The sequence below is a fragment of the Pongo abelii genome, chromosome 5, assembly GCF_028885655.2.
Source record: "Pongo abelii isolate AG06213 chromosome 5, NHGRI_mPonAbe1-v2.0_pri, whole genome shotgun sequence".
Taxonomy (NCBI): Eukaryota; Metazoa; Chordata; class Mammalia; order Primates; family Hominidae; genus Pongo; species Pongo abelii.
This window is the reverse complement of record NC_071990.2, coordinates 150,100,586-150,124,601: the sequence shown is the minus strand read 5'-3', so window position 1 is coordinate 150,124,601 and position 24,016 is coordinate 150,100,586. Positions and strand designations below refer to the sequence as shown.

The window sequence follows — 24,016 nt, the reverse complement described above, 5'->3', positions numbered from 1 at the left end:
CTCATGCTGACATTACCGTTTTCCAGGTTCTCACTGCTTTCGTAGCATCCTGAGTCTCGGGGTGAGCATCCACTCAGGCCCTGGCTGTCAACGAGCAGCTTCTCCTGGGATCCTGACTGGTCGCTGTTACCTAGAGGAGAGAACACGGCATGAAATCAACAAGGGGAGTGAAAAGCAGAGGTTTCAGAGTCAACAGATCTCGACTTTATCCTCAGTTACTGCCCTGAGCTTTTGGAAGAGAACAGTTTATCTTAAAATAGATGAGATCAAAATGAACTAGTGTGATCACAACTTTTCTTCCAATAAGGTATTCATCGCACGAAGATAAGTTTGGAGAGAGCACACAGTTGGAATATGTTGACACTTTTTAAGTTATGCGAACAGAAGCTGACTCCGGCCTTGGGGCTATGAGGAAAGGAGAAAGGTAGAGTGTTGTTTTGGCAGTGGGGCTCCCAGTCCCTTCTGAGTGATGGCACCATCAAGGAGAAGCAAAGAAAGAATAAACGCCCCATTCACAAGGTGTGATTGGGTCATATGTTTTTCCGAGATCTGTAAGACTTGTGCTTGAAGACAGTTATGTTGCCAACTTTCCAAATTTGGGAGCTAATATTAAAGTGTCAAATGAAATAAATTTTATTAGCATTTAGGAGCATTCTTAGCCCTCAGGGACACGTGCTGAGGGCTCTTGTATTAGCTCAGCAAGAGTAAGGCTGGCAAGACGAGGCACAAACCCCAAAACAGGACAGGCCAGTGGCAAATCTTCTTTTGTTTTTGTTGTTTGGGATGAGTTAGAGGTTGTTCTTTCTTTTCTGCTTCTCCCTTTGTCTTGTGCCAGCACATTTTTGTCTCCTGCATATAAGTAAAAGCTGGGGAAAGCTTAGGAAACCCTCGAACTTGGAAGCTGAGTAACAGATACACGCTTGCTGGTATAGATAAATGGATGACTGAAAACTGAATGTCCTCATTCTGAGTGGATAAAGAAAATGCAGTACCTATACACCACGGAATACTACTCGGCCATGTAAAGGAAACAAATAATGTCTTTGCAGCAATTTGGATGGACCTGGAGGCCATTATTCTAAGTGAAGTAACACAGGAGTAGAAAGCCAAAATCCACACGGTCTCACTTGTAAGTAGGAGCTAAGCTATAAGCACATAAAGGCATACAAAGCAATATAATGAACTTCAGAGAGTCAGAAGAGGAAGGGGGAGGGGAGTCTAGGGATAAAAAATCTACACATTAGGTACAATGTATACTACTCAGATGACGGGTGCACTAAAATCTCAGAATTCACCACTATATAATTAATTCCTCCATGTAACCCAAAATCACTTATACTCCCAAAGCCATTGAAATAAATAAAAAATAAAATAAAACAAAGAAAAAAAAAGGAAGACCTCATTTTGAGGAAGGCTTTTAAAGAGAAGCATCATTATTTGTTAACTGTGCCTCAACAAAGCTGGAGGGGGAAAAAAAAAAAAAAGAGCAGCATCAGACGCTTCTGTTGAGTGAATCTGCCCCAAGAAAATCACGTGGAAAGCCACGAGGGCCTTCAACACCCCAGCAGCATCACCCGGCATGTTGTAGAAAGGGCACGTGGAGCCTTACATGGGACACTGAGGTTACACGCAGAACATCTTTGCATTATTATGCAGAGTAAGTGCTTGGTCACATAAAACAGAAACCAAGAAAACATTTTCTACACAAAATAGCTAGTTGCAATGATGAATGGCTTTATTTTCCTTTCTTTTCATCCCCCACCAACTTCCCCACTCCAACCACATACACAAAGAAAAAAAGAAATCAATAAGCCAGAAATGTGATGCCTTTTCTCAGGTCATCAAAAATGCGGGGAGGCGGAAGGCTCTGGCAGCTCTCCGGCTGTCCACCACTTCCTGCTTGCATTTCTCACGGGGAAAGCATTTTACAGTCCCAACTACAGCAGAGATCGTGGCAGCGTAAGTCCTTCAATTAGAATCCCAAATTAAGAGTGCTACTTTCAAAATGACTGACTAATGAAAAATTAACTAATTGGAAGCACAAGAGCAAATACTGTCCCCCTGACCACCTAAAAGTGGAACATTCTAGAGCGGTGTCCTCACTGTGTGGAAGAGCCTGTGGCTTTGCAGTGGCCTTTGTTCTAGCCTAGCATGTTATTTAGAAAAATGATACTTATAAAATGAGGGCTTTGTGCTATCCATTACAACCCAGGGAGAGGAGTCGGTGTACTCTGTCCCTGGTGACACGGTTCAGTGCACCACAGTGGCCAAAACAGACTCCAGAGAGCTGGGTGGGAGTAACACAGAAGACCTGCTCCTGCTGCAGCATGGAAATATGTGCTGTGACTGCATCTTTGGGGACCCCAGCCTCACCAGACACAGCAGAATACCTGAAATTACTTTGGAGAAGGAGGGGAGCCACTGTGTCACCTGAAAACCACAGTTCTATTTATAGACTCATGAGGCATAAGGAAGGGGGCTAGAATCGCTGTCTTCATTAGGGAGAAGAGAAAAAGAGGTGAGGTGCCTCTCCTCTTTAGTGCAGAATCAAGACCATGACCTTTTCCCACAATTGTTAGCATGGGTGCCAAGGTACAAAAGACAAGAAAGAAGACGAGCTAGAACCCTGAAAATTCTCACAGTCAAATCACAGCAAAGTGCTAGGTTGTGAGGCTGTAACCCCATTTGAGCATGACCTGAACTTTGACCTGAAGGGACTCTGCTCGGGCTAAGCTCTCTCTGCCTCCAGCCTCACCAACCCCCCCGCCCCCCCCCCCCACACATATATAGAATATGCTAAGACACCTATGAATATTCCAACCTCAAAAGGTAGTGGTACCCAAAGGCACATAGCATTGCCTGGGGAGCAGTTACCTTGGGAAAGAAGAGAAGGGAATGGGATTCTCTGAAAGCAGGACTTTCCATGAGCTTACGCCGTATTTCTTAAAATGTAAGAAATGAAGAAAATATGGCAAAACATTAACTTCAGCATGTGCATGCATATGTTTGCTTTCTTTTCCTCTGTACTTTTCTGCATGTTTGAAATAATTCCTAATTAGAATTCTTATACAAGTTATTGTTTATACTTAGAAATGGCTAAGACAGTAAACTTTAGATTATCTGTATTTTACCACAAGTAAAAATTCTTTTAGCAATCTGTAGGAGGCTTTCATTTGCCAGACCTAAGATAGTGGGTCTGGGCTTGGTGTAAGGAATAGCCATCTGACAATTAGAGTCTTTTCCCAGTGGAACCCTATATGAAGGCTGGCATTTTCCCACGCTTCGAGGGAGGCTGGACGGGTCTGACTTCCAAGTAGTGCTGGAAATGTACTTTTTGCTCTCAGTGATGGCTAAGCTAGAAACCTTTCAAGATCCCTACATATCTTCAAAGATCTCAATAGACCTCTGCATCTCCCTAGCGTATAGAAATCTGGTTTGACAGAAACCTATCATGATCTAAGTTATCAGTTAGAGGCACTACTTCCTAGCCATGATGACCTTTTAACTGTATTCGATGTAAAATCCTATAATGCTAGGAAAAGTCTGGACCCTGACTCTTGGCACTAATGGGTACCTCTGGGACCCTGAAGCCTTTGTTTTAGAACCAATAAAAGGAAGTACAACTTTATATATCAGGGAAGTTCCAAACACCAGAACAGAATAGATCCACAATGGAATGTTTGAAGAGGCAAAGAGGTCTCCTTCACCTTCCAGGTTAGCAACCTGATGGATAGCGATACCCTCCTACAAAACGCTCCTCGGTACAAAAAAATCTCAGGATGTGATCCCAGGAGGAATGATGGGTCTCAGCCAACATGGCATGGAACAGTCTAAGCACAGATTCCTGCCTTACACTCAGGAGTTAGCTTTTCTCCTCCAAAGCTGTGGATGATAAAGGAAATGTAATGGAGAGTATATATAAACCAGCTGTTGGTTGGATGCGGTAATCCCAGCACTTTGGGAGGCCAAGGTGGGTGGATCACCTGAGGTCAGGAGTTTGAGGCCAGCCTGGCCATCATGGTAAAACCCTGTCTCTACTAAAAATACACAAATTAGCCATGCGTAGTGGTGCATGCCTGTAATCCCAGCTACTCGGGAGGCTGAGGCAGGAGAATTGCTTGAACTGGGAGGCGGAGGTTGCGGTGAACCAAGATCGCACCACTGCACTCCAGCTTGGGCAACGAGAGTGAAATTCTGTCTCTAAAACAAAACAAAATAAAACAAAACAAAACAAAACCCCAGCTGTTCTCGGTGACTGGGGAAGAGCAAGTGAGCTGTTTCTGGACAGATGTGGTTCAGGACAATACATGATTTAATACTGATTCATACTAATTGAGCTGATAGGCTACACCAGTTATTGTGCAGGCTCTTTACACACAACCTGGCCACAGACCCCAGCGTGTCTCTTGGGCAATCAAATATTTAAAAGACCTCGTTATAAAGTGATATTAACTATGAATCACAATTGCCTCCAAATCTATCCCTAAAGGCAGCCTGTTTATCTTAGGCTCAGACATCTATCTGATGGTGTGTGTTTCTCTAGCTTATCAGTTCACTTAGAGGGACTGCCTATTTAGCAGAAGTGAATTTCACCTGATGACACTTGCTTCCATGTTTCTCAGGCCTGATACATTTCAGTAATGTATAATTCTTTTTTCCACCATCAACCACGGTTTTAGTGTGTCTTTTCGCAACAGATAGATATGCTATTAGCTACTGATAGCCCTGAAGCAGAGTCCTTGAAGGAAAATGCATTTGAATTCAGTAACTGGAAAGGATACTCCTTTAAGATGAATGATTTCAGGAATATTTCTGATGGCAGATTGAAGAATACAGAGCAAGATAAGACTGAGTTAATGGAGCAAAGGATATGGTGTATTCAAACAGACTTCATAAAAGCTGTGAGCTCACTGATGATTCTGCTCACAGGCTGTAAAAATAAGCTGTCATTTAGGTTGGGAATTTGCAAGCCAATCGATACGGAATTCTCTGCTCTACATATTCACTGCGGAGAGACGTCTCCTCCTTTAACGAAAGCTGATGAATTTCGTTTATTCACTAACCAGTCTATTCAATAAGAACACAACTCCTCATGTGCTCTGAGAAGTAATCAAGCCTTAGCTGAGCGAAAACCTCCCAGCTGGTCAGTCACTTTTGTGCTCAGCTGTCCCAATGGCCTGCTGGATGCTGCACATCTCAAAAGTGCCAAAAGTAGAGTCTACTCATTTTTTTGGGAAAACTAATTCCATGCTTGCAGACACTTGGTGCAGAATCCTCTTCAACTATCACCTAGAAACATGCCCGGAAAGGTGGCGGCGGCACATGAGGTTTTCTTTTGTTCCCATGTCTGCACTGGGAATTTATGATTTTGTGCTGTTTGATCTTGGCTTGGGAAAGAACAGGACAGAATAAGTGACTCCAGGGACCTAAGCACATACTGGCAGCGTATGTGGGGCCTGCTGTGGCCAACCTCACAGGGAACACCTCTGTGCGTACAGGGACTTACTGTCATACTCTTGTAACAGCTCCACTGCTGTCAAGAGAACAGCTCTGTGTTCCGGGTCCCTGATATTTAACTCATCCAAGTCTTCCTCCTCCAGCAGCTTAAAGGTGTCCAAATCTTCATAGCCATTGAAAAGGAAAGTGGGCATGTGCTCCTGTGAGAGGGAGAAGGAAGACAGAAGGGAGTCAGCCAGCCCAGACACATGATAACACCACCACCAACTAGCCTGCAACCCACATGCTGTTCCCATAGTCATCTTCAGGCTAATCAAAAGATTAGTAAGTATCATTTGCAATGGATCCTGTACATCCCAGTCCTCTGGCTTAGTAGGCAAGCAGCGTGTTTTATTAATCATGGGTTAGGAAGATGTACATTGCAGGCTGTGATGGATTCTGCTGGCTTGCACTATAATTGTACTCTTGATAAGAGCTAATTGCTTTACCTCCACAGAGCCCACAACAGAGGAGACTCCTCCTCCATTTACAGAGCTATTAAAATCCAGCTTTTAATTCCTCAGGATCAAGAGTTTTGCAAAGAGGAAACATAATCTCTCATTGCAGACTCACGCTAGTAGATGCTTGGAGTGATGGTGGGAGACAGGTGGGTACAGAGTTTCCTCGTGGCCCCTGTGGAGCTAGCTGCGATCAAGGTGCCAGGAGTTTCTGCCTACAGCTCTTCCAGCAGCAAGGTTTGACCCGGGGCTTACGCTATCACCCATAGCTGAGGTCAAGGGCAGTGCTGGAAAACTGGTAACTCTTTCTGTAGAATAATGAATGCTCATCATAGTAACGAGCTGCCCTTATTGGATCACACAGATCAGCCCCAACCCTACCCTAAAAATGCCCTCACTTGCTTAGTGTAGGAGAGAAAAAGGCAGTGAGGGAGTAGCGTGTGACAAGAATCAGAAGTGACTGACTTTTAGGTTAATCCGATCCAGGAGATCCTCCACAGACTTGGGCTGGGGTGGTCGTCCTTTCCGCCGCCTCCTGGTGGGGCGTTTGGGTTTCTCCTCGTCCTCACTGAGCACGTCCACGTAGATGAACTTGAACGTGCCGACTTTGTTGTTCAGCAGGCCCATCCAGGTCCCCATGGGTGGCTTGCTGATTATATCAATGATATCTCCTTTCTGTGGCCCAGGGAGCAAAGATCTTTCCATTAGGTACATTCCATGAATGTACAAATCATGAGTCTGTCAGATACACAGGTCATGCAGAAGTGAAGACGCCACAAAGGCCAGAATCGGAGTCCCACAAGTCACCCCTCTGAGTGACCTGCATAGGGGTCTGTGAGCTCCGCAGAGGCCAGACAGGTGTCTCTGACTGTACGGAATTCCACGCAGGCCCCCGGTTACAGCCCCTCCACCCTCCTGCCCTGCAGAACCAGGGGTGCCTGGGTTGCCCCTGGTGCTGTCAGCCAGGCTGCCCGCACAGCACTCTGAATGCCTTCCCTCCTCAGAGGGCTCCCACTTCTTAGAGAAGGCATTCCCACCTGTCCTAACCAGTGGCAATCCCGGCCCTGTCATGGCTGCACACACTTTGTGGAACCCCATCTGTCCCATAAAGGTATCTCTGAGCACACAGAAGGCAGAAATCTGTCTTCAGATGGAGAAAACACAGAAACCAGGTGTGTGGAGCAGGATCCAGGTGGGGAGAGGGAGGGTGTGCAACAGGAATTCTAGAGGGAAGCTGAGGTCAGAGGGGTGAAGTGATAATAACCCAGGGATTAACACGAGACCCTCCCTCTGCCTCGAGGGCTGGCTGGTTCTTGTTCTGTTTTTCACTACAGAGGAGACCAGTGATCGAGGTAACCAAGATACTGTCCGGTCTGTACCATAGTAGCCCAGCATTCAACAGTAAGGAGGAAAGAAAGCCTCCTAGAGAAATGGAAGAGCCCAGTTAGCTGCTCTGAGGCCAGGGAGAGAGATACCTTGAGCTTGAGCGAGTCTGTGTCATAGGGACTGGGGGTGAAGTCGGTGTGCACCCTGGCACGCCCACAGAACGGGCCTCGGTAAGGCGGCTCTTCGTCATCCCCATCTTCCGACTTGACGCTTTCCCGGTTGCTGGTTGAGGAATCGGTGGTGCTCACTGTTTGACCACCTGTACAGGAAACATAGGAAGAACAAGGGTAGATACAGATTTCCCACCCAGCGAAGCAGAAAGGTATTGAAGGTATGGCAGATTAGGAAATGAAGGCCCAGAGAAAGGAAGCCTTGAGCCACAACCCTCTGTCAGGACCAGGGCAGGGCCCAGTTATGAATTCTCCGAGTGTTATCCCTCAGCTCCTCACTGGACAGGGGACTCACAGCAAGTTACCCTCATGACCTGGGAACCCACGTGGCACGGAGGATCCCGCGTGGAGGACACTGCAGGACCAGGCACTAGACTCTGCTCTTAACATTCGTGACCTCTCGGTGGTAATTCACACTCTCTCTAACCATTTCACAGACGAGGAAACAAATTCAGAGCAGTCATGTCATTTGCCCAAAAGGGTAAGAACTTAAAGTGGTAGGTTTAAACTTGATCTCAGGGCACAGTGGCTCACACCTATAATCCCAGCACTTTAGGAGGCCGAGGTGGGCAGATTGCTTGAGCCCAGGAGTTCCATCAGCCTGGGCTACATGGCAAAACCCCGTCTCTACAACAAAATTAGCCGGGTGTGGTGGCATGACCCTGTAGTACAGCTACTCGAGAGGCTGAGGCAGGAGGACCCCTTGAGCCAGGGAGGCGAAGGTTGCAGTGAGCTGAGGTCACAACACTGCACTCCAGCCTGGGAGACAGTGAGACTCCATCTCAAAATAAAAATAAAAATAAAAATAATATAAAAAGTTAATCTTTTCCTTCATACCATTCAGCCAACTCCAACTACCATTGGCCCGAATTTATCAGTCACATATAAAATTCCCCTCCCTTCCCCACTCCCTTTATTTTGCTGGTCATCTTCATGAGCTTGTCTCCCTGGCTTATTCCCCCTGCTCTCTAGATCCTTCTTCTGAGATGCTTTCCCTGTTGTCTCCGATCAAAATTCATCACCTCCTCTTTTGGGCTGCTGCTGCTGCATGTCTACTAATAAACAAACACGACTCTGAGTCCAGAGAGTCTGCTGGTCTGATTCTCTAATAGCACCTGAAGGGCAGGACTTGGTCTTATTCACCTTGAAATTGCCTGAACCTAGTGTTCAGTATATGTCAGATATTAACACCAAAGAAAATAATCTACAATGACAAACTAGACTTACTCATGGAGCTCTGCCCACTCAGAGAACTGCGAAGACTTTCTACAGAACCCCCGGCCTTGAGCTTGGGCTTGTCCAAGTGTTCGGGGTCAGGCTGTGAGGGCGGAGGGGAGCCAGGCATTCCATCAAGGCCCGAGTCCTGCCATGGGTTTCAACAAAATGAAGAAGTTCATCAGAGTGGACAGGTGTTGTTTTGTAATTCTCAGTGACTTGGCCTTCAATGAAATCAATCAAATCAATCAATCTATACCCATATTTGATTCTACAACCAATATTCTCCTCCTTTTAAACTTACATCCTCACTTACTTTTAAAGTCGTGGCCAATGTTAGTATTTATTAAGCACTCAAATATTATTTCTCATTCTCGAATAGATATTCTTGGAATCTCCAAGAAAAAAAAAATCTGTCTACCACACAGACAAAATACTTAAAGGTTTAGAGACTCAGCATACACAAAAGCCCAGTAGCAAGGCTGGACTTCAAATGTAGATCAAGTACAATCCAATACATGATTAATGGAATACCTGGAAGTGTAGTCAGAGGATATTTAATCTACTTGGATAGGAAACATGTGCACTTTTAAAAAAGTGTATTCCTTGAAAAAAAAAATTGGCTAGATTCTTATATTTCTATTTATACAAATTATTGGCATTGGCTAAAGAAACATGAATTTAAAACCCACATATACAGCAAACATACTATTTTCCAGTCTACAATAAAATTTCCATATGTCACTCTAAAGTTTTAGCTTCTTTCACTTTTCTAAAGTGTTGTCAGTAAAAAGCTGGGAAGTCTCTTTCACACCAGAATCCTGATGGGAGTGACTCAGCAGTACTTTCTGCATTTTGAGTAGCTAAGTATTATTCTCTCAGCGGCTCCTCATTTGCACATTTGAGTATAGCATGCTTATTTGATTCGTGGTGCTATATCAATAGATGATATCACACTTCAGAAAGTTTGCAGTGAGCATTGTTTACTTGTCAAAATAGAAAAGTCTCTGGCATATTACATATGGCCACAGCCACGTGAGCACAAAACCAGCTAAATGAAACCTGCTATTTGCATGCTGCCGAATCATCAGAAGGGCCTTAACACAGCTCCGCAGGCCCTGCAAACATCTAAGGACATCAGCAACAGCAGCTTCTGATCCAACACACATTAATGCTTTCAGTGTGAGGAAAGTGAGCAAGAGACCTCAAAAACAACAAAGAAAACTAGAGCTGACATTATTAGGAAGTTACTGAAGCTCCAAAGTATGAATTCCTTAAAAAAAAAAAATTCATTCCTCCTTTCTGTGTCATAAAATAAGTGATTTTTTTTTCCCATTAACATCTTCTGTAATGCTTCTGAAAAAAGCACGCAGTTTGAAAAACAGCAATAGTAAATGTGGGTCTCTGATATATTTTCAAATGCTTTAAAAAATTATTAATTCATTCATCACATGTTTATTAATTACCTACAATAACAGGCACTAATCCAGGTATTGGGCATATAGCAGTAACAGAGAAAACAAATATCCCTACCATAATGGTTGGTATATTTACTAAAAAGTTTTTTTAAAAAAACACACAAGGTGGGCGCAGTGGCTCATGCCTGTAATCCCAGCACTTTGGGAGGCTGAGGTGGGTGGATCACGAGGTCAGGAGTTCGAGACCAGCCTGGCCAACGTAGTGAAACCCCATCTCTACTAAAAATACAATAATTAGCTGGCTATGGTGGCACGTGCCTGTAGTCCCAGCTACTTGAGAGGCTGAGGTGGGAGAATCGCTTGAACCCAGGAGGCGGAGGTTGCAGTAAGCCGAGACCACACCATTGCACTCCAGCCTGGGTGACAGAGTGACACTCCGTCTCAAAACAAAAACAAAAACAAAAAAACCAACCACACAAAACCTTCCATTATTTTTGCTTTACAGAAAATTTATAATGATCAGTTATTCCTTTTATTCCTTAACTTATGTGAAATGGCTGCTTTAAAAAAATAGAACTAAGCACATAAGATTGCTATATGGTAGTAAAATTATTGAAAAATGCCAAAATGACATTAAAATTCTATGCTTATGATTCATAAAGCAGAAAACCTCTTTGAACACAAGCTTAAGAGTTTTAGTGGCTGTTTCAATTTTGGGGAAAAGCAAACTTAATAAAATGCTTTAAATTAGTAGCATGCTCTCACTAGCATGCTGACTGCTTCATTGCTGGGAAGAAATATAGAATCACTATCACTCCGTCACCCACAGGGACAAGAGAATGAAAAGAATAAAGAAAAAAAATCATGGATAAGACATACTGAAGGCAGTCCAGACATCTCCTGCAGGTCTAACAAGCCACGGTTTCTCAGCCTGAGCACTGATCATTTTGATGGACAGTTCTTTGCTGTGGGGACCGTCCTGTGCATGCTAAGATGTTTGGCAGCGTCCCTGGCCTCTATCCTCTAGATCAGCATTCTCCAACTCCCGGGCCACGGACCAGAACCCGTCTGTGGCCTGTTAAGAAGTGGGCTGTATAGCAGGAGGTGAGTGGTGGGTGAGCAGGCCAAGCTTCATCTGTTTCTACAGCTGCTCTCCATTACTCACATTACTGTCTGAGCTCCACCTCCTGTCAGATCAGCGGGGGCATTAGATTCTCATAGGAGCACGAATCCTATTGTGAATTGTGTATACGAGGCATCTAGGTTGCACGCTGTTTATGAGAATCTAATGCCTGATGATCTGTCACTGTCTCCCATCATCCCCAGAGGGGATCATCTAGTTGCAGGAAAACAAGCTCAGGGCTCCCACTGATTCTATATTATGGTGAGTTGTATAATTATTTCATTATATATTACAATGTAATAACAATAGAAATGAAGTGAACAATAAATGTAATGCACGTGAATCATCCTGAAACCACCACCCACCCCAGCTCTGTGGAAAAATTGCCTTCCACGAAACCAGTCCCTGGTGCAAAAAGATTGGGCACTGCTGCTCTAGATGCCAGAAATATCCACTCCACTTCACCTCAACCCAGTCTGACCATTGAAAGACATTGCCCTGAAGTCCATGGGGGAGCAAAACGATAGCCTCTCACCCCTTCCCCGTGAGAACCACTGTAATCAACTGAAGCTGCTGTGCAGGCTTTGTTTGAATCAAATGAGGTGGGTGGCAGGCTGGTGGTGTTCAGTCATTCGCATAGGGGCGATGCTTGGTTTTAGCTCACTGTGCCCACCAGAGAGCAGCAGCTGAGCAAAAACGTCTGCTTTCCCTGCTGTTTTTATTCGGTAGATAAAGCGCATTACCTACATATTTCAAGCAGACTACCAGCTCATACACAGGAACTTCAACAGGCTACAAAATGAGTGCTATACACGTGCCGGAGAGTGTCTTGAAAATAGAATGGTCATAATTACCTTGAGGCCCAGCTCTCCAACTATCTTTACTCCCTCCACCCATGCCATTAAGACAGAAACAGTCATTTCTCTAGCAATGAAATTATAGATCCGGGGGGAAAAATCAATTGTGTGATACCTTCCTTCATGGTATCACACAGATAGGGCAAATGAGGGAAAACACCCCTCTCTGAAACATTATTACCAAAGCCTGGTACCCAGGAAGAACTTTGAGTTTATTTCTTAGACTGGCTATGTGCTTTTAGAACAACTTATGCTATGATCGACAAGTCCACTGTCCAAAAAAAAAAAAGTTTTAGGTTTGATTCAGGTAACATCCATTTTGTAGCAAGGCATAGTTTAGAAAATAAAATTCGTCCTTTGTATTCAAATTTACAACGCTTAGTGCACTGAAGAATAACCATTTCTTTACATGTCTGTCTCTCTTGTCTGTACACAGAAGGCAAGTCCTATATTTTGTATTCCCAGCACCAAGCATGGTGCTGAACAGCCCAAAGTGCTTAATAAACGTGTGTTGAAGTCAGTGTTTCTCTACGAAAATAAAGCACGGACTTGGAGCAGGTTAATGCCAACGAATATGTGTATTTAGCACCATTTAAAATGTCAGAAGGGCCATCCTCAGCTTTTCTTGTCGGGAAGAACCAAGGGAACATTCTACCAGGTAGCTGCCTACCTGCTCAGAGACAGAGCTGCTGTATTTTTTAGACATTCTCTTTCTCATCGTCTCTTTCACTGATTTCACCTTTTTCCCAAGAGAGATGCGAGAGGCAGTAGGTGATTTGATGACTTCCTTGTACACAAAGTCTCCTTCTTTACCCTGTAAAACAAAATGTTGCAAGTATTGTTGGTCGCAGAAAATGAAGAATAGTTTTTATTATTTAAACCATTGACATCCTAGCTCTCAGAAATATTGGCACTCCTCAGGATCTTGAAGTTTTTCTTGTGTTAACTCAGTGCTATTATTTATCTCTTTGATTAAAAATTAAAGCTTATTGACTATAGGGCTTTTTGTTTGCTTAAAGTGGGATGTGAGTCGCTTTTTATTTTACTTACTTTTAGTACATTCTTATCAGGTTACATTTTTTCCGCTATTTTTAACACCCAAGGGGACTGCATTTCATCAGTAAAGACTGATTTACCTTTGGGAGGCCAAGGCAGGTGGATCATGAGGTCAGGAGATCGAGACCATCCTGACTAACACGGTGAAACCCCATCTCTACTAAAAATACAAAAAATTAGCTGGGCGTGGTGGCGAGCGCCTGTAGTCCTAGCTACTCAGGAAGCTGAGGCAGGAGAATGGCGTGAACCTGGGAGGTGGAGCTTGCAGTGAGCCAAGATCGCGCCACTGCACTCCAGCCTGGGCGACAGAGCGAGACTCCCTCTCAGGGAAAAAAAAAAAAAAAAAAGTGATTTACATGAACCAATGTTCATGTAATCCCAGCAATGGGGGAGAAGAGAGGGATAATACTGTGGAATTGCCCTGAGAAAGAGGTTAGAACAAATGGTGAAAGCTCAGTTGTTAGAAGAGCAACATCTGATTGGATTTCCATCACTATAGCACTCAGTGTGTAAATTTCTCTCTCTTAAAGAGCTAGATTGTGGTCATCTCTCATTCTAGTTTGCATTTTTTTAAAACACAAACTTTTCCCTGAGAAAGAAAAAAATCATATTTTCTCTCATTTCTAAAAAAGATTGACAGCAGAAAACTATTGACTTAAGAATCAATATAATTTGATAGCCAAATAAAATAGTTTAATTCTCTTCCAGGAAATTTTCAAAACATTTCATATATATCCCAGGTGAGTATTTTAGCTGACCCATGATCATAACAAATATGAAACATGAAATCTTCATTTTACAGTTTTATGACACAATGCAAAGGACAAGCTAAACTACATATAAGACTCACCAAAGGCCGGGCCCAGTGGCTCACACCTGTAATCCCAGCACTTTGGGAGGCCAAGACAGGCAGATCACAAGGTCAGGAGTTCAAGACCAGCCTGGCCAACATGAAGAAACCCCATCTCTACTAAAAATACAGAAATTATCTGGGCATGGTGGCGTGCACCTGTAATCCTGGCCAGTCGGGAGGCTGAGGCAGGAGAATTGCTTAACTGGGACCTGGGAGGCGGAAGTTGCAGAGAGGCAAGATTGTGCCACTGCACTCCAGTCTGGGTTACAGAGCGAGACTCCGTCTCAAAAAAAAAAAAAAAAAAAAAAAAAAAAAAAAAAAAAGACTCACCTTCACCCTTGGGGTCTGAGAAAGCAAATTTCAGGAAACAAAACTTGTGTGCCACTGTGGTGGCCTATCCCTAGACTATGACCCCAAAGCAGGTCTGAGAGGGCAGACACCTGGGCCTGACACCAGACCCCTGAGGGATCTGGTCTGCTTTGGTCCCACAGGGACTGGGTTCATTCCAGGACACCCCAGACCACAAAACCCTAGGCTTAGTATAGGCCATGTGGGGCCAGGTACTGGGCCCGTAATAAGACTGGTGTTCCAAAATGCCAGCACATACTCTTGGGGACCAAATCACAGGGCTCCACTTCATGGCACTATGTGTGTGTAGTAGTTACATGCTTGCAACTAGCAAGAAGAAAAGGCCGCGTGCAAAATGACTCAGACCACAGAGGCCAGACTTATCTGGATTTGTTACTTGAAGAAAACCGGAAGCAAAGGCATTAAAGGAACTGTGCTACTCAAGGAAGGAGATGGCAGTGAGAGTGGTCATCTCCTTCCATGTGGAACAGTGGAGTCTGTAAGGTGAGTGAAATAGAGCATTTTTCCAAACGTTACTCAGGATTACCAAGGGAAACAGTACCCAGTATCAATTCTCAAAGATGCTCAATGGTCAACTATTGTCAACCTCATCGCCTGAATCCATATTTTTTGCTTTCCTCTGACGCTACTCACCATTGGGTCAGAATTATTACTGCCAACGTGCAGAGAGCGATTCGTCAAGTCAAATCCTCCAAAACTGCAGGTTCTCTGTGGAAAAGAGGGCAGGGCAGAAAAAATCCAGTTATGCTTAAGCCAGCCGGCAGTGCACCAACCCAGCAGTCCCTGTTTGCAGGACATCTCTGAATCACAAATACGCGGACAGGATGAAAGTAGAAAACGAGAAATGATGAGAAAAAGACACATGAGTCATGTCGTAAGGAAACTTCACTCATTTTTCCCTTTCACAGGCCACTGGAACTCTGCCTACCCCAGAGGTCTAGAATCCCCTTAACATGCAAAAACCAACCATTTTTTAAAAAAGCCTGAAAAACAAAAGAAAAACCCTCCATGAGTCCAGTGCTGTGAGATTCCCTGTCTCTAGCACAGAACTTCCCCTAACATCAGCTACATTCAGTAGAGATAATGAAGGGATATGTGTTAGAGGATCCATGTACTCAGGCATCCTGAAAACCCAGGTTTGAAATCCCATGGCTCTGACACCAACAGCAAGCTTTTCAAACAGACTTTCGTTTTGTTTAGCTTTAAATCGCTGAGAAGAGGGGGGGAAAAGGTTATGTTTACAGTTGTCCAATCAGGCCAAGAGAATTACTCACTCACTGCTTCCCCATCCTAGCCAAAAGCGCTGGTAACTTTCCCATCGAACTGCCCAAGTTAATTCATGGTGACCCTTTTCTCTCAGTGAATGAAGATGCCACATTTGCCCAGAAAGAAAACGGTTGATTCAGTGACTGTCTTTGACCACACTCTTTAATTTCAATAGGAAAAATGCTGGTGTTATAAAGAATGAAAACTTTATTATCCTTTTAGGTGGTTACAAACTTCACGGAACTGCTTATATCTTAGTGATTTTTGTATTTGCAGAACTTGGTTCAAATTCACTGTTGTTTTTCTAGTAAAAGCCACTGAGTGACTGCTCCGCGCCCCGCAACCCACATTAATGTTACAGCTAATTATCTTTTTTAAAAATCAGTAATAAAAGTTTAATTGTAGATTTGGGCTTCAATATTTTGTATTACCAGCTTCTCAGAGAAGTCTAATGAACAGCTATTAAATGGAAGAAATGAACAGAAAAGTACAATGTATTAGGTTGGTGCGAAAGTAATCGCAGTTTTGCCATTATTTTCAATGGCAAAAACTGCGATTACTTTTGCACCAACCTAATATACTATAAGCATTGCTTATTCATTAAAAAAAATATATATATATATAAAATTAACTGAATTGATAAAGTAGAAACATCCTAGAAGGAAAATGCCTATGTTTTTGAAGTCACAGAAATCTAGACGCAAATCCTGGTTCTGCCACTTACTTGCTGTGTGATCTCAGGTAAGTACTTACACTCTCTGAGCTTTAGAGTCTTCATTATTAAAATAATACTTATATCATATTTGAAGCCTTCTAGCGCACTGCCTGGCACAAGACAGACACTCTGTGAATGCTGGTTTCTTCCACTACTTTTCATTAAGGCTGTACTGAGAATGTGGTAGTCATCCTGACAGCTGTTATACTGAAGTTGAGGCTTAGTTAACATTACAAATATGCAAATGCAGGGCTGGAGCTTTGTTCTGGGCCTTACAATCTAATCTTGGAGTTCAACTATAAAATCAGAGCATACCAGGAATGGGCCACAAAGTGAGAGATAGCCATTGGGGTCTGGGGAGGGCTAGGAGTTAAGGAAAGCATTTCATGACAACTGACATCAGGATGTCTCAGAGCTGTTCTTATTCACCAATGCTGCTGCTGCTGTTGCTACTACCGACTTGTTTTCTAATAGACATTATCCTAATTCTGTATTAAATATCAATGGGCAATCTGATTTCTTTTATCATCAGCTTAACTGGACCTATATCTATTCTATAGAAAGAGAAAAACCTTTCTACACAAATATATTCACCAAATCACCTAACTGGGTAAGCAATGTTATGACCACCTCTTAAGGCTAATTTTTAACGTTAACCTTCTCTTTCCAGCTTATAATGCCATGTACATTTCCTCCTTCTTGCAAAAGCAGTGATTTTATTCTAGTTCCTTTCCCGTGACTCAGGGCTTCACAGACATGGTATGGCGCCCAGATGCCTCATCATTGTATAGCTTTTGCATGTCCCTGCTTTAAACTACAGCATCTACTGCAATGTTGGCGCTGAAGTTATTTCTGATACCTATGAAATAACTGACAAAGAATTTATGTGGAAATTATGACTGCAATAAATTAGAATCTCATTTAAGTTTTCACATGCCTATTATATGCATTTATTTCTAAAATGAAAAACTTAAAGAATGGACCAGTTTTCTTAACTACCAACTAAAACCTCTTTCAGTGATAGGCTAAGATATCTGGAATTGATTCTTTTTTACAGTGGAGGAGTGACAAAGAATATAACAATAAAGATTGCTTGAATTAATTTCTAACTTTTTCTATAAGATCAAGTAGTTCTTTAAACAGCATTCCTTCAAAAGAGAAAATGGACTGTAAAGAGACTCATAAAAAATAAATCAATACATCAACCAGCCTTTGACGTTGATGACCTAAATAAATGAAGCCTAAATGAAGTTTTTTTAGTTCATACACCTCCTGTACTGAAAATTATAAAAACACTTTAGATAGATGCTTGGGATGAGGAGGGCTAGTCAATGGAATGGCCATGCAGTTGGAAACACATGTTTTGGGGTTGAATTCAAAAATGGACAAAATTGCAAAATGTCATGCATGTCTGTTCTCTCAAACAAAAATTGAATGACCAAATAAAATACGAGACAAGTGACCACTTCCAGTGGATACAAAGCATTATCATTTCCCTGAGGCTTCATCAAGCAAATATGGCATTTTTGAAAGACAAAGAGATTGAGGTTGAAGAATAAAGGAAACTTTTAGATAAAATGAAAGAAATTTGACAAGGAGAATGGAAAATAACCTTTTAAATAAATCTAGCAAAGAAATAAGACTAATCCCTTTTTAAAAAAGTTCTTTCTATTGTAAGATAAAACACTTATTTACATTCTCTGGATACTTAGAAAGTTAAATTTGTTTGATTGTACAACTGTACTACAAGAAAAGGAATATGCAAATATATAACTTCCTACTGAACACATATTTTTGCAAGTGTTGAAACTGTCCATTAGTGTCTCAAGCTCACAGTATTTTAAAAATACTCAGCCTCAGACTGATACTTGGGATAGGGATTACACAGGAGCACGTTAGGTGGGGGCGGTGCCTGGAGATGAGCTTGCCCAAATGTCCATACTCAATGTCAATGAAGAATTAATCACCGGCCCACAACACTAACTAGCACAAATCCCAGAAATATAACTTCTAGAGACAAAGCCCTCATGGAGTTATAGTATTAATCTGACAGTAACTAACATGAGAGGCACATCAACAATTCAAGGTGCTCAGATTGGGAAAATTCTCAGTATTACATGATGTAAACTCACAGAGGTGAGTCATCAATTAACAGAAGAAGTGCGTCTGTTCTATCAAGGTCATGTCAAAATGTACAAGAGCAGATGAACTGGGTAGAACACTTCTGAAAGTAAAAAATAAATACATAAAACTAAGACTGGTTATTTTTCAAAATATCTGTGAGTCAGAGCAAACCAGAGGCTGAATGAGTGAGAAAGAGAATTGTTATTTTAAAACAAAAACCATTGAAAAACTGTTGCCATGATACAGAAAGAGCCAGAAGCAAAGTTCCTGCTACATACTAGTAGTATTAAAAGTGCTGCAAGAATTACGTGAATATGAAAGGACAGAAAATAAGATCTAGGAAGAAAGTCAACATGTGGAAATATGTGGAAAACCCAGGGGCTAGGAAGGACCTAAGGATTCTTTTACAACAGAGAAGGTCGTTTTAAGAATGGCATTGACCAATCCGTCTTCACTTTCACAAAAGCAGAACCTGACTGAATGAATTTAAATTACACTAATTGTCTGGGGAAGAACATCCTGCTCATGAACGGGAAGGCCCCCTGGGAAAACCACTATTGAAGGACACTCTATTCTTTCAGGTCTTTAAAAGGGCCCACAGCCAACCGTCCTGAGCAGATCGAGCAAGGTGCCAGGTGACAGAGGGCCAAGAAATCTACTTCCTCATTTTGCACCATTTTATATGCGCCACTGTGCAAACTAAAAGTTAGGTGGGAATTTCAGAAGGAAAAATATCTATATTCTGAAGTTCAAAGTAAGTCATGCCTTGAAAATAAATCTTACTAGGTCTCTCTGATCATCCAGTGTTAAAAATGAAAAACATCCTACTCTTTGAAAGTGAGTACTTTATTCCTTGCTGAGTACAGAAGAATCTATAGGCTAGGGGAAGGCATTTCCAAATGTTGATTTGTTTATAAAGATAAGAACATGGAATAGACTTAAGTAAAACAAAAAAGCTCCCATTTTTGTTGTTAGATTTACGAACTTTCTGCTTGCCTCTACTAATAAAATAAATGTGCTTTATAATGTTTTCAAATCACCGAATTGGTGACTGTGATGATGGCAGTTTTTCCATGAGCCTGCTCCTATTGTTTTAATTTTAAAACCAAGAGCAAGCATCTCTTTCAAGGGTGAAATGCCCTTCTGTTTTGAATCAGCTTCTTTGAGGTCAAGTGACATAATGGCCGAGAATCAAGACAGCCACTCCTGGAGGCGGCCAAACCCCACCCCTGTACCCTGGAAGCCCCTCTCTGGATTAGCTTCAATGCTTATTTTAATGGGCACTCAGCTTCATCTGACAAGAGGAGAAATGGAAGAGAAGGTGAAAGCTGCCTGGAAGAGAAAGCAGGATTTGAAATTGAAGGTGATGGTGGGATGTGCCCTGACGTCATGAGCAGGAGAGAGGGGAGGAAGCCGGTCCCCGCAGAAGAAAGGCCATAATGCTTGACTGCACATCACAGAAATGACAAGGCCGTCCTCAGGACCATCTTTGTGACTCACAGACTTCTGGTGGATTCTCAAGAGAACCCTTTTAGTACAGCGGTCGACCGTGGCGGCCCACTTCCTCTTTGCCTCCTCATCCTCCTCCAGCAGGCACCGCCTCAGGTCCTGTCTCTCAGCCTTGCTCAGGGTCCTGTCTGAGGCAGGCCGCACTAGCTGGGTCAGGTTCAGGTGGCTGTACAGGCTCCGCTCCACCACGTAGGTGATATTGAACTCGCTGACCGAGGTGCGCCCGCGCACCCTCCTGCCGGGGAAGCCGCAGCTCCCGCCCCCTTTGCCTTTCTGCCGGAGCAGCTGCAGGTCACAGGTGGTGCTGGTGACGCCTTTTCTGGAGGGACGCTGGCAGAGAAAAGCTCTGGAACAGGAATAATTAGTATCCGTTTTCCTCAAGCGGATTTGCTTCCGGACACTCTGAAACTCCTCCAGGGACACCAGAAGGTGGTGCCTGCGACGGTGGTTGTCATAGAAGCAAACACCATCCGTACTTACCCCGTGGCTTAGGGACCCGAGACCCTTCTTCATCTCCCCCTCGGTGAGGGAGCGGGACACTTTCTGGGCCTTTTCTTCTTCTGGGTAGGAGAAGAATGTCCCCATCTTCTTGGGGGGCTTAATCAGGCCCCGACTCTCTCCTTTGCTGAAGGTTTTGACCAACTTCCGGCCAGCCCCCCAGGTGTCCAGGCTGCTGGAGGATGGAGACGCCGTGAGAGAGTCTGAGTCATCTTCGGGAGGTTTCTCAGGAGAGCCATCAAAGAAAAGGGGCTTCTTGTGCACGCCAGAGTAGAGGGCGGACCGTTCATCCAGGACGGGAGAATTCTCAAACATGTGCTCCTCCCCACCTGGAGGGAAACCAACAGTCTCTTGTGAACACACCTTTGCATTCTTGCATACATCTTTCTTTATATTCACCACCTTTCTCCGTATCATGACCCTCTTTATAAACCCAGCTCCCACTTACATATGTACAGAAAAATGAAAATGTACTGTGCAAATATATGGTTTCACACGAGCTTAATGTTAAAAGGTTTCAGATGTGTTTTCTGCTTCTTTAAAAATTTCTGTAGACCTAACACCTTCACAGGCGTATTTAAAATGCCGTTCGCAAAACCTAAGCTAGCCATAATCACAATATGCCTTAGCATTTCGAGATAATGCCCTCCGCAGTTTGTAAATGCAACCCTCTGAAACTAGGAATCAGGATCTTTACCCCTTCTGAAAGGCACTCCTTTATGTTGGCTCTGGTCGCTTTTTATAGTTGGAGTGTGATAAATGTCATGTGGCTGACAGTGATTGTTTTATTGGTACATATGCCATTTGAGTGACTAAATCTCCAAGGAAGTTTTGGTGGGGAGAAAAACTATAAAGGGTTGTATCTTGCAAATGTGACTGACAAATCGTCTCCAGCTGACAGGCCAAATGCAAAAAGTTAGGAAACTCAGTGATCCCGGCCAGATACTCCCATCAACTCAGGCCTCGCTAGGAAGCAGCAAGGGCGTTTAAGGGCCCTGACACGCAGGCAGCTCCAGGGTCCCACTGGTCTCAGGGATTCCAGCTCTTGAAGCCCTCACTGGAGCCAGGTGGCAAGCCAAGCCCTCCAGAGCCCAGTGGAAAGGTTTGGACTTGCTGGCAGGAAAACCGAGTTCTTTTCCGCATGTGTTATGTGAACAGATGTGAGAAAAGAAGTAGGTCAAACTGTGGGTGTAGCGATCCCAACTGGCTGTGTCCCTTTAATTATAGGGAAACTTTGAGCTCTGCAGCTTTCCACCCGCTGAATTGTGAAGAGGAAAAAAGGAAAATTTCCTTGGAACAGAAGGATGGCACTAAATATACCAGCTGGGACGAGGGCGCCAGTGTGTGGTTAAATGTCAGAGAAAAAGGGGAGCTATGCTCAGTTCAGAGCAAAACTCATAGGGGAAAAGAACGGCAGCCGTCCTTTAAAATTCTAAAAATGGCTTACTTTCCCAATTGACGGGATTTATAGGTACAAATCTAACAACAACAACAAAAAAGAACAGCTGCTATTAAATACAACCCAAGGTCAACTTTACATTCATGTCCAGCAGACGGTGGTGGGGAAGGTGGTAAGTGGGAAAGAAGATGTAAAACTCTGCCTAGCCCACAGTCCCCTGAAGAATTGTTCAGGGATCTTTCAGAAGGAGTTTAAAGGCAGGATTTGGGGTTCTCACAGAAATTCACCAGCCCAGAGGCAGGGTACAAATATCCTGGAAGTTTCCCGCTCCTTCCTCAGGACACCTGACTGACAAGGTGTGGAGACCAAGGGTTCTTATGCTGTTGGAAATAAAAATGGCAACCTCTTCTAGTTATAGTCTACCCTCCACTTCCAAGAAGAAGCGACTGAGCCAAGACTACAGGCACAACCTGTGGCAGGGGCAGCCCAACCATGGACTTCTCTATTAAAGAAGTCGAGAGTGGTTGTGGCTTCACCATCCACCCAGGTGTCCACGCAGATGTGCAAAGGCCCTTCTCCACCCACAGTCCTAAGGGGTTTCAGGGAAGTCAGGTGAGTCCACCCTGCGTATCCTAAGGATCTGTCACTCAGCAGTTGTTTTGGACATTTTCTGGGCTCTGTGCTTAGGATTGTTGTCAGAGATTCCAATACTTTGGTATCACATCTGAGTCTGGAACCAGCTGGTGCACGCATGTCCATGACAAATGTAGCTCTATTCTCGGGTTCAGGAAAGTCAGCATCTGGTAAGGGGTTGTGAGGGAAATGTAGCAAATGCTTCCCAGGAGGCTGCATCTGCCGGTGCCGAGGGCAGGCCTCCTGTAGTGCGGGCTTTTCCGTCTGAGCCTGACCAGTGGCTTGGAATCCCAACCTTGACCTGGACGGCTTGAACTTGGAGCATCGCTTCTCCCATCCTTCTCTGACTTGAGCGTACAACTCTCCTACTGGAAGAGTGACCATCCAGATGAGCTCACTCCATCACATTTGCTGTGATTTCCTTCACATGAAGGCCTCCATCTGTCTTATTCAGCTGAGACCGGCTTATCAAAGGCAAGGTGATTTTGGCAGGAGGAGAGAGACAGGCTGTGGGCTGACTTAATGCCAGGAACTCAGGGGTATGCTCTGCATCCAGCCCGGCTCTGCCACTCACAGCTCCATGACCTTGGGCAATTACTTCCTGGCTCTGAGCCTCTGTTTCCTCATCTGTAATATTGCCTACCTATCTATCTTTCCATAATATCCCTGGCAAGGCTGTTGTGATGATAACAGTAAACATTATCCTCATAAAAGAGTTACGTGAAAGTGCTGTATGAACTGAAAGGCTTTCTACAAAACTGGCGATTCATTACTAGAGAGAACTGAGTGGGAGCAATGAGGGAAGGAAGGGTGTCCATTCTGTGGCAAAGACACAGAAATGGGCAGATAAAGGGCACCGATGTAGCCTAGATTAAAGATTGGCCAGGGTTGTCCGTGACAGGATAAGGACTTGAAACCCAGGGTGCAAGGGTGAGAATGAGTGAAGAACTGATCTCTCTCCTAGCTTTCCGAGGACTCCAGAGCTGGTGGGGGAGGGGGTGGCAGCGGAGTGAGAACAGGCTGCTGTCAGGGAGCAGGCTGCCTGGACACCGTGCTGGGCCTTCTGCTGGCTAGCTGAGTGGCCAGGAGTCAATTACTTAGCCTCTTTGAGTCTCAGTTTCCTCGTTTGTGAAATGAGGATGGTGTAAGTGCTTACTTCTGGTAGCTATTCTGAGGATGACATTAAAGAGAACATAAAATCTAAAGTGTTAAGGAAAGTGCCTGGCACATGCTGTGCCCTCAATACATGATAATTATCATGCAGACAACTTGGTATTAGCACAGGCATAGGAAGTCAAAGGATCAACCCTTTGTAAGTCCAAGGGTGGGGGAGGGGGGAGGGGGGGCCTACTGGAGTATGAATCCTTCCTGCTCTGCAAGATGGACAGGGGCCAAGGTAGCCTGTCCCAAGTACCACTGCCAGTGAAGACCCTCAGAGAGTTCTCTATTGTGCAGGGGTTGGAGGAAGTTC

At 43.9% G+C, this 24,016-nt stretch overlaps 1 protein-coding gene across 11 annotated transcripts in view; it reads right to left on the bottom strand.

Annotated features, from left to right (window-relative positions):
* The window catches only part of SASH1 (SAM and SH3 domain containing 1), a 281,596-nt gene that overhangs the window by 11,472 nt on the left and 246,108 nt on the right, over positions 1–24,016 (bottom strand). For 6 of the 11 annotated variants that reach the window (XM_054558281.2, XM_054558280.2, XM_054558279.2 and 3 more), the window contains 8 exons: positions 20,007–20,842; positions 15,035–15,109; positions 12,794–12,937; positions 8,738–8,873; positions 7,430–7,599; positions 6,420–6,629; positions 5,507–5,657; positions 17–130 (listed from right to left, as the gene is read on the bottom strand). In XM_054558281.2, coding sequence (XP_054414256.2) covers positions 17–130; positions 5,507–5,657; positions 6,420–6,629; positions 7,430–7,599; positions 8,738–8,873; positions 12,794–12,937; positions 15,035–15,109; positions 20,007–20,842 — 1,836 coding nt within the window. The remainder of the gene's footprint in view (positions 1–16; positions 131–5,506; positions 5,658–6,419; positions 6,630–7,429; positions 7,600–8,737; positions 8,874–12,793; positions 12,938–15,034; positions 15,110–20,006; positions 20,843–24,016) is intronic. The other 5 variants (XM_063725047.1, XM_063725046.1, XM_063725045.1 and 2 more) reach the window with 1 other exon arrangement.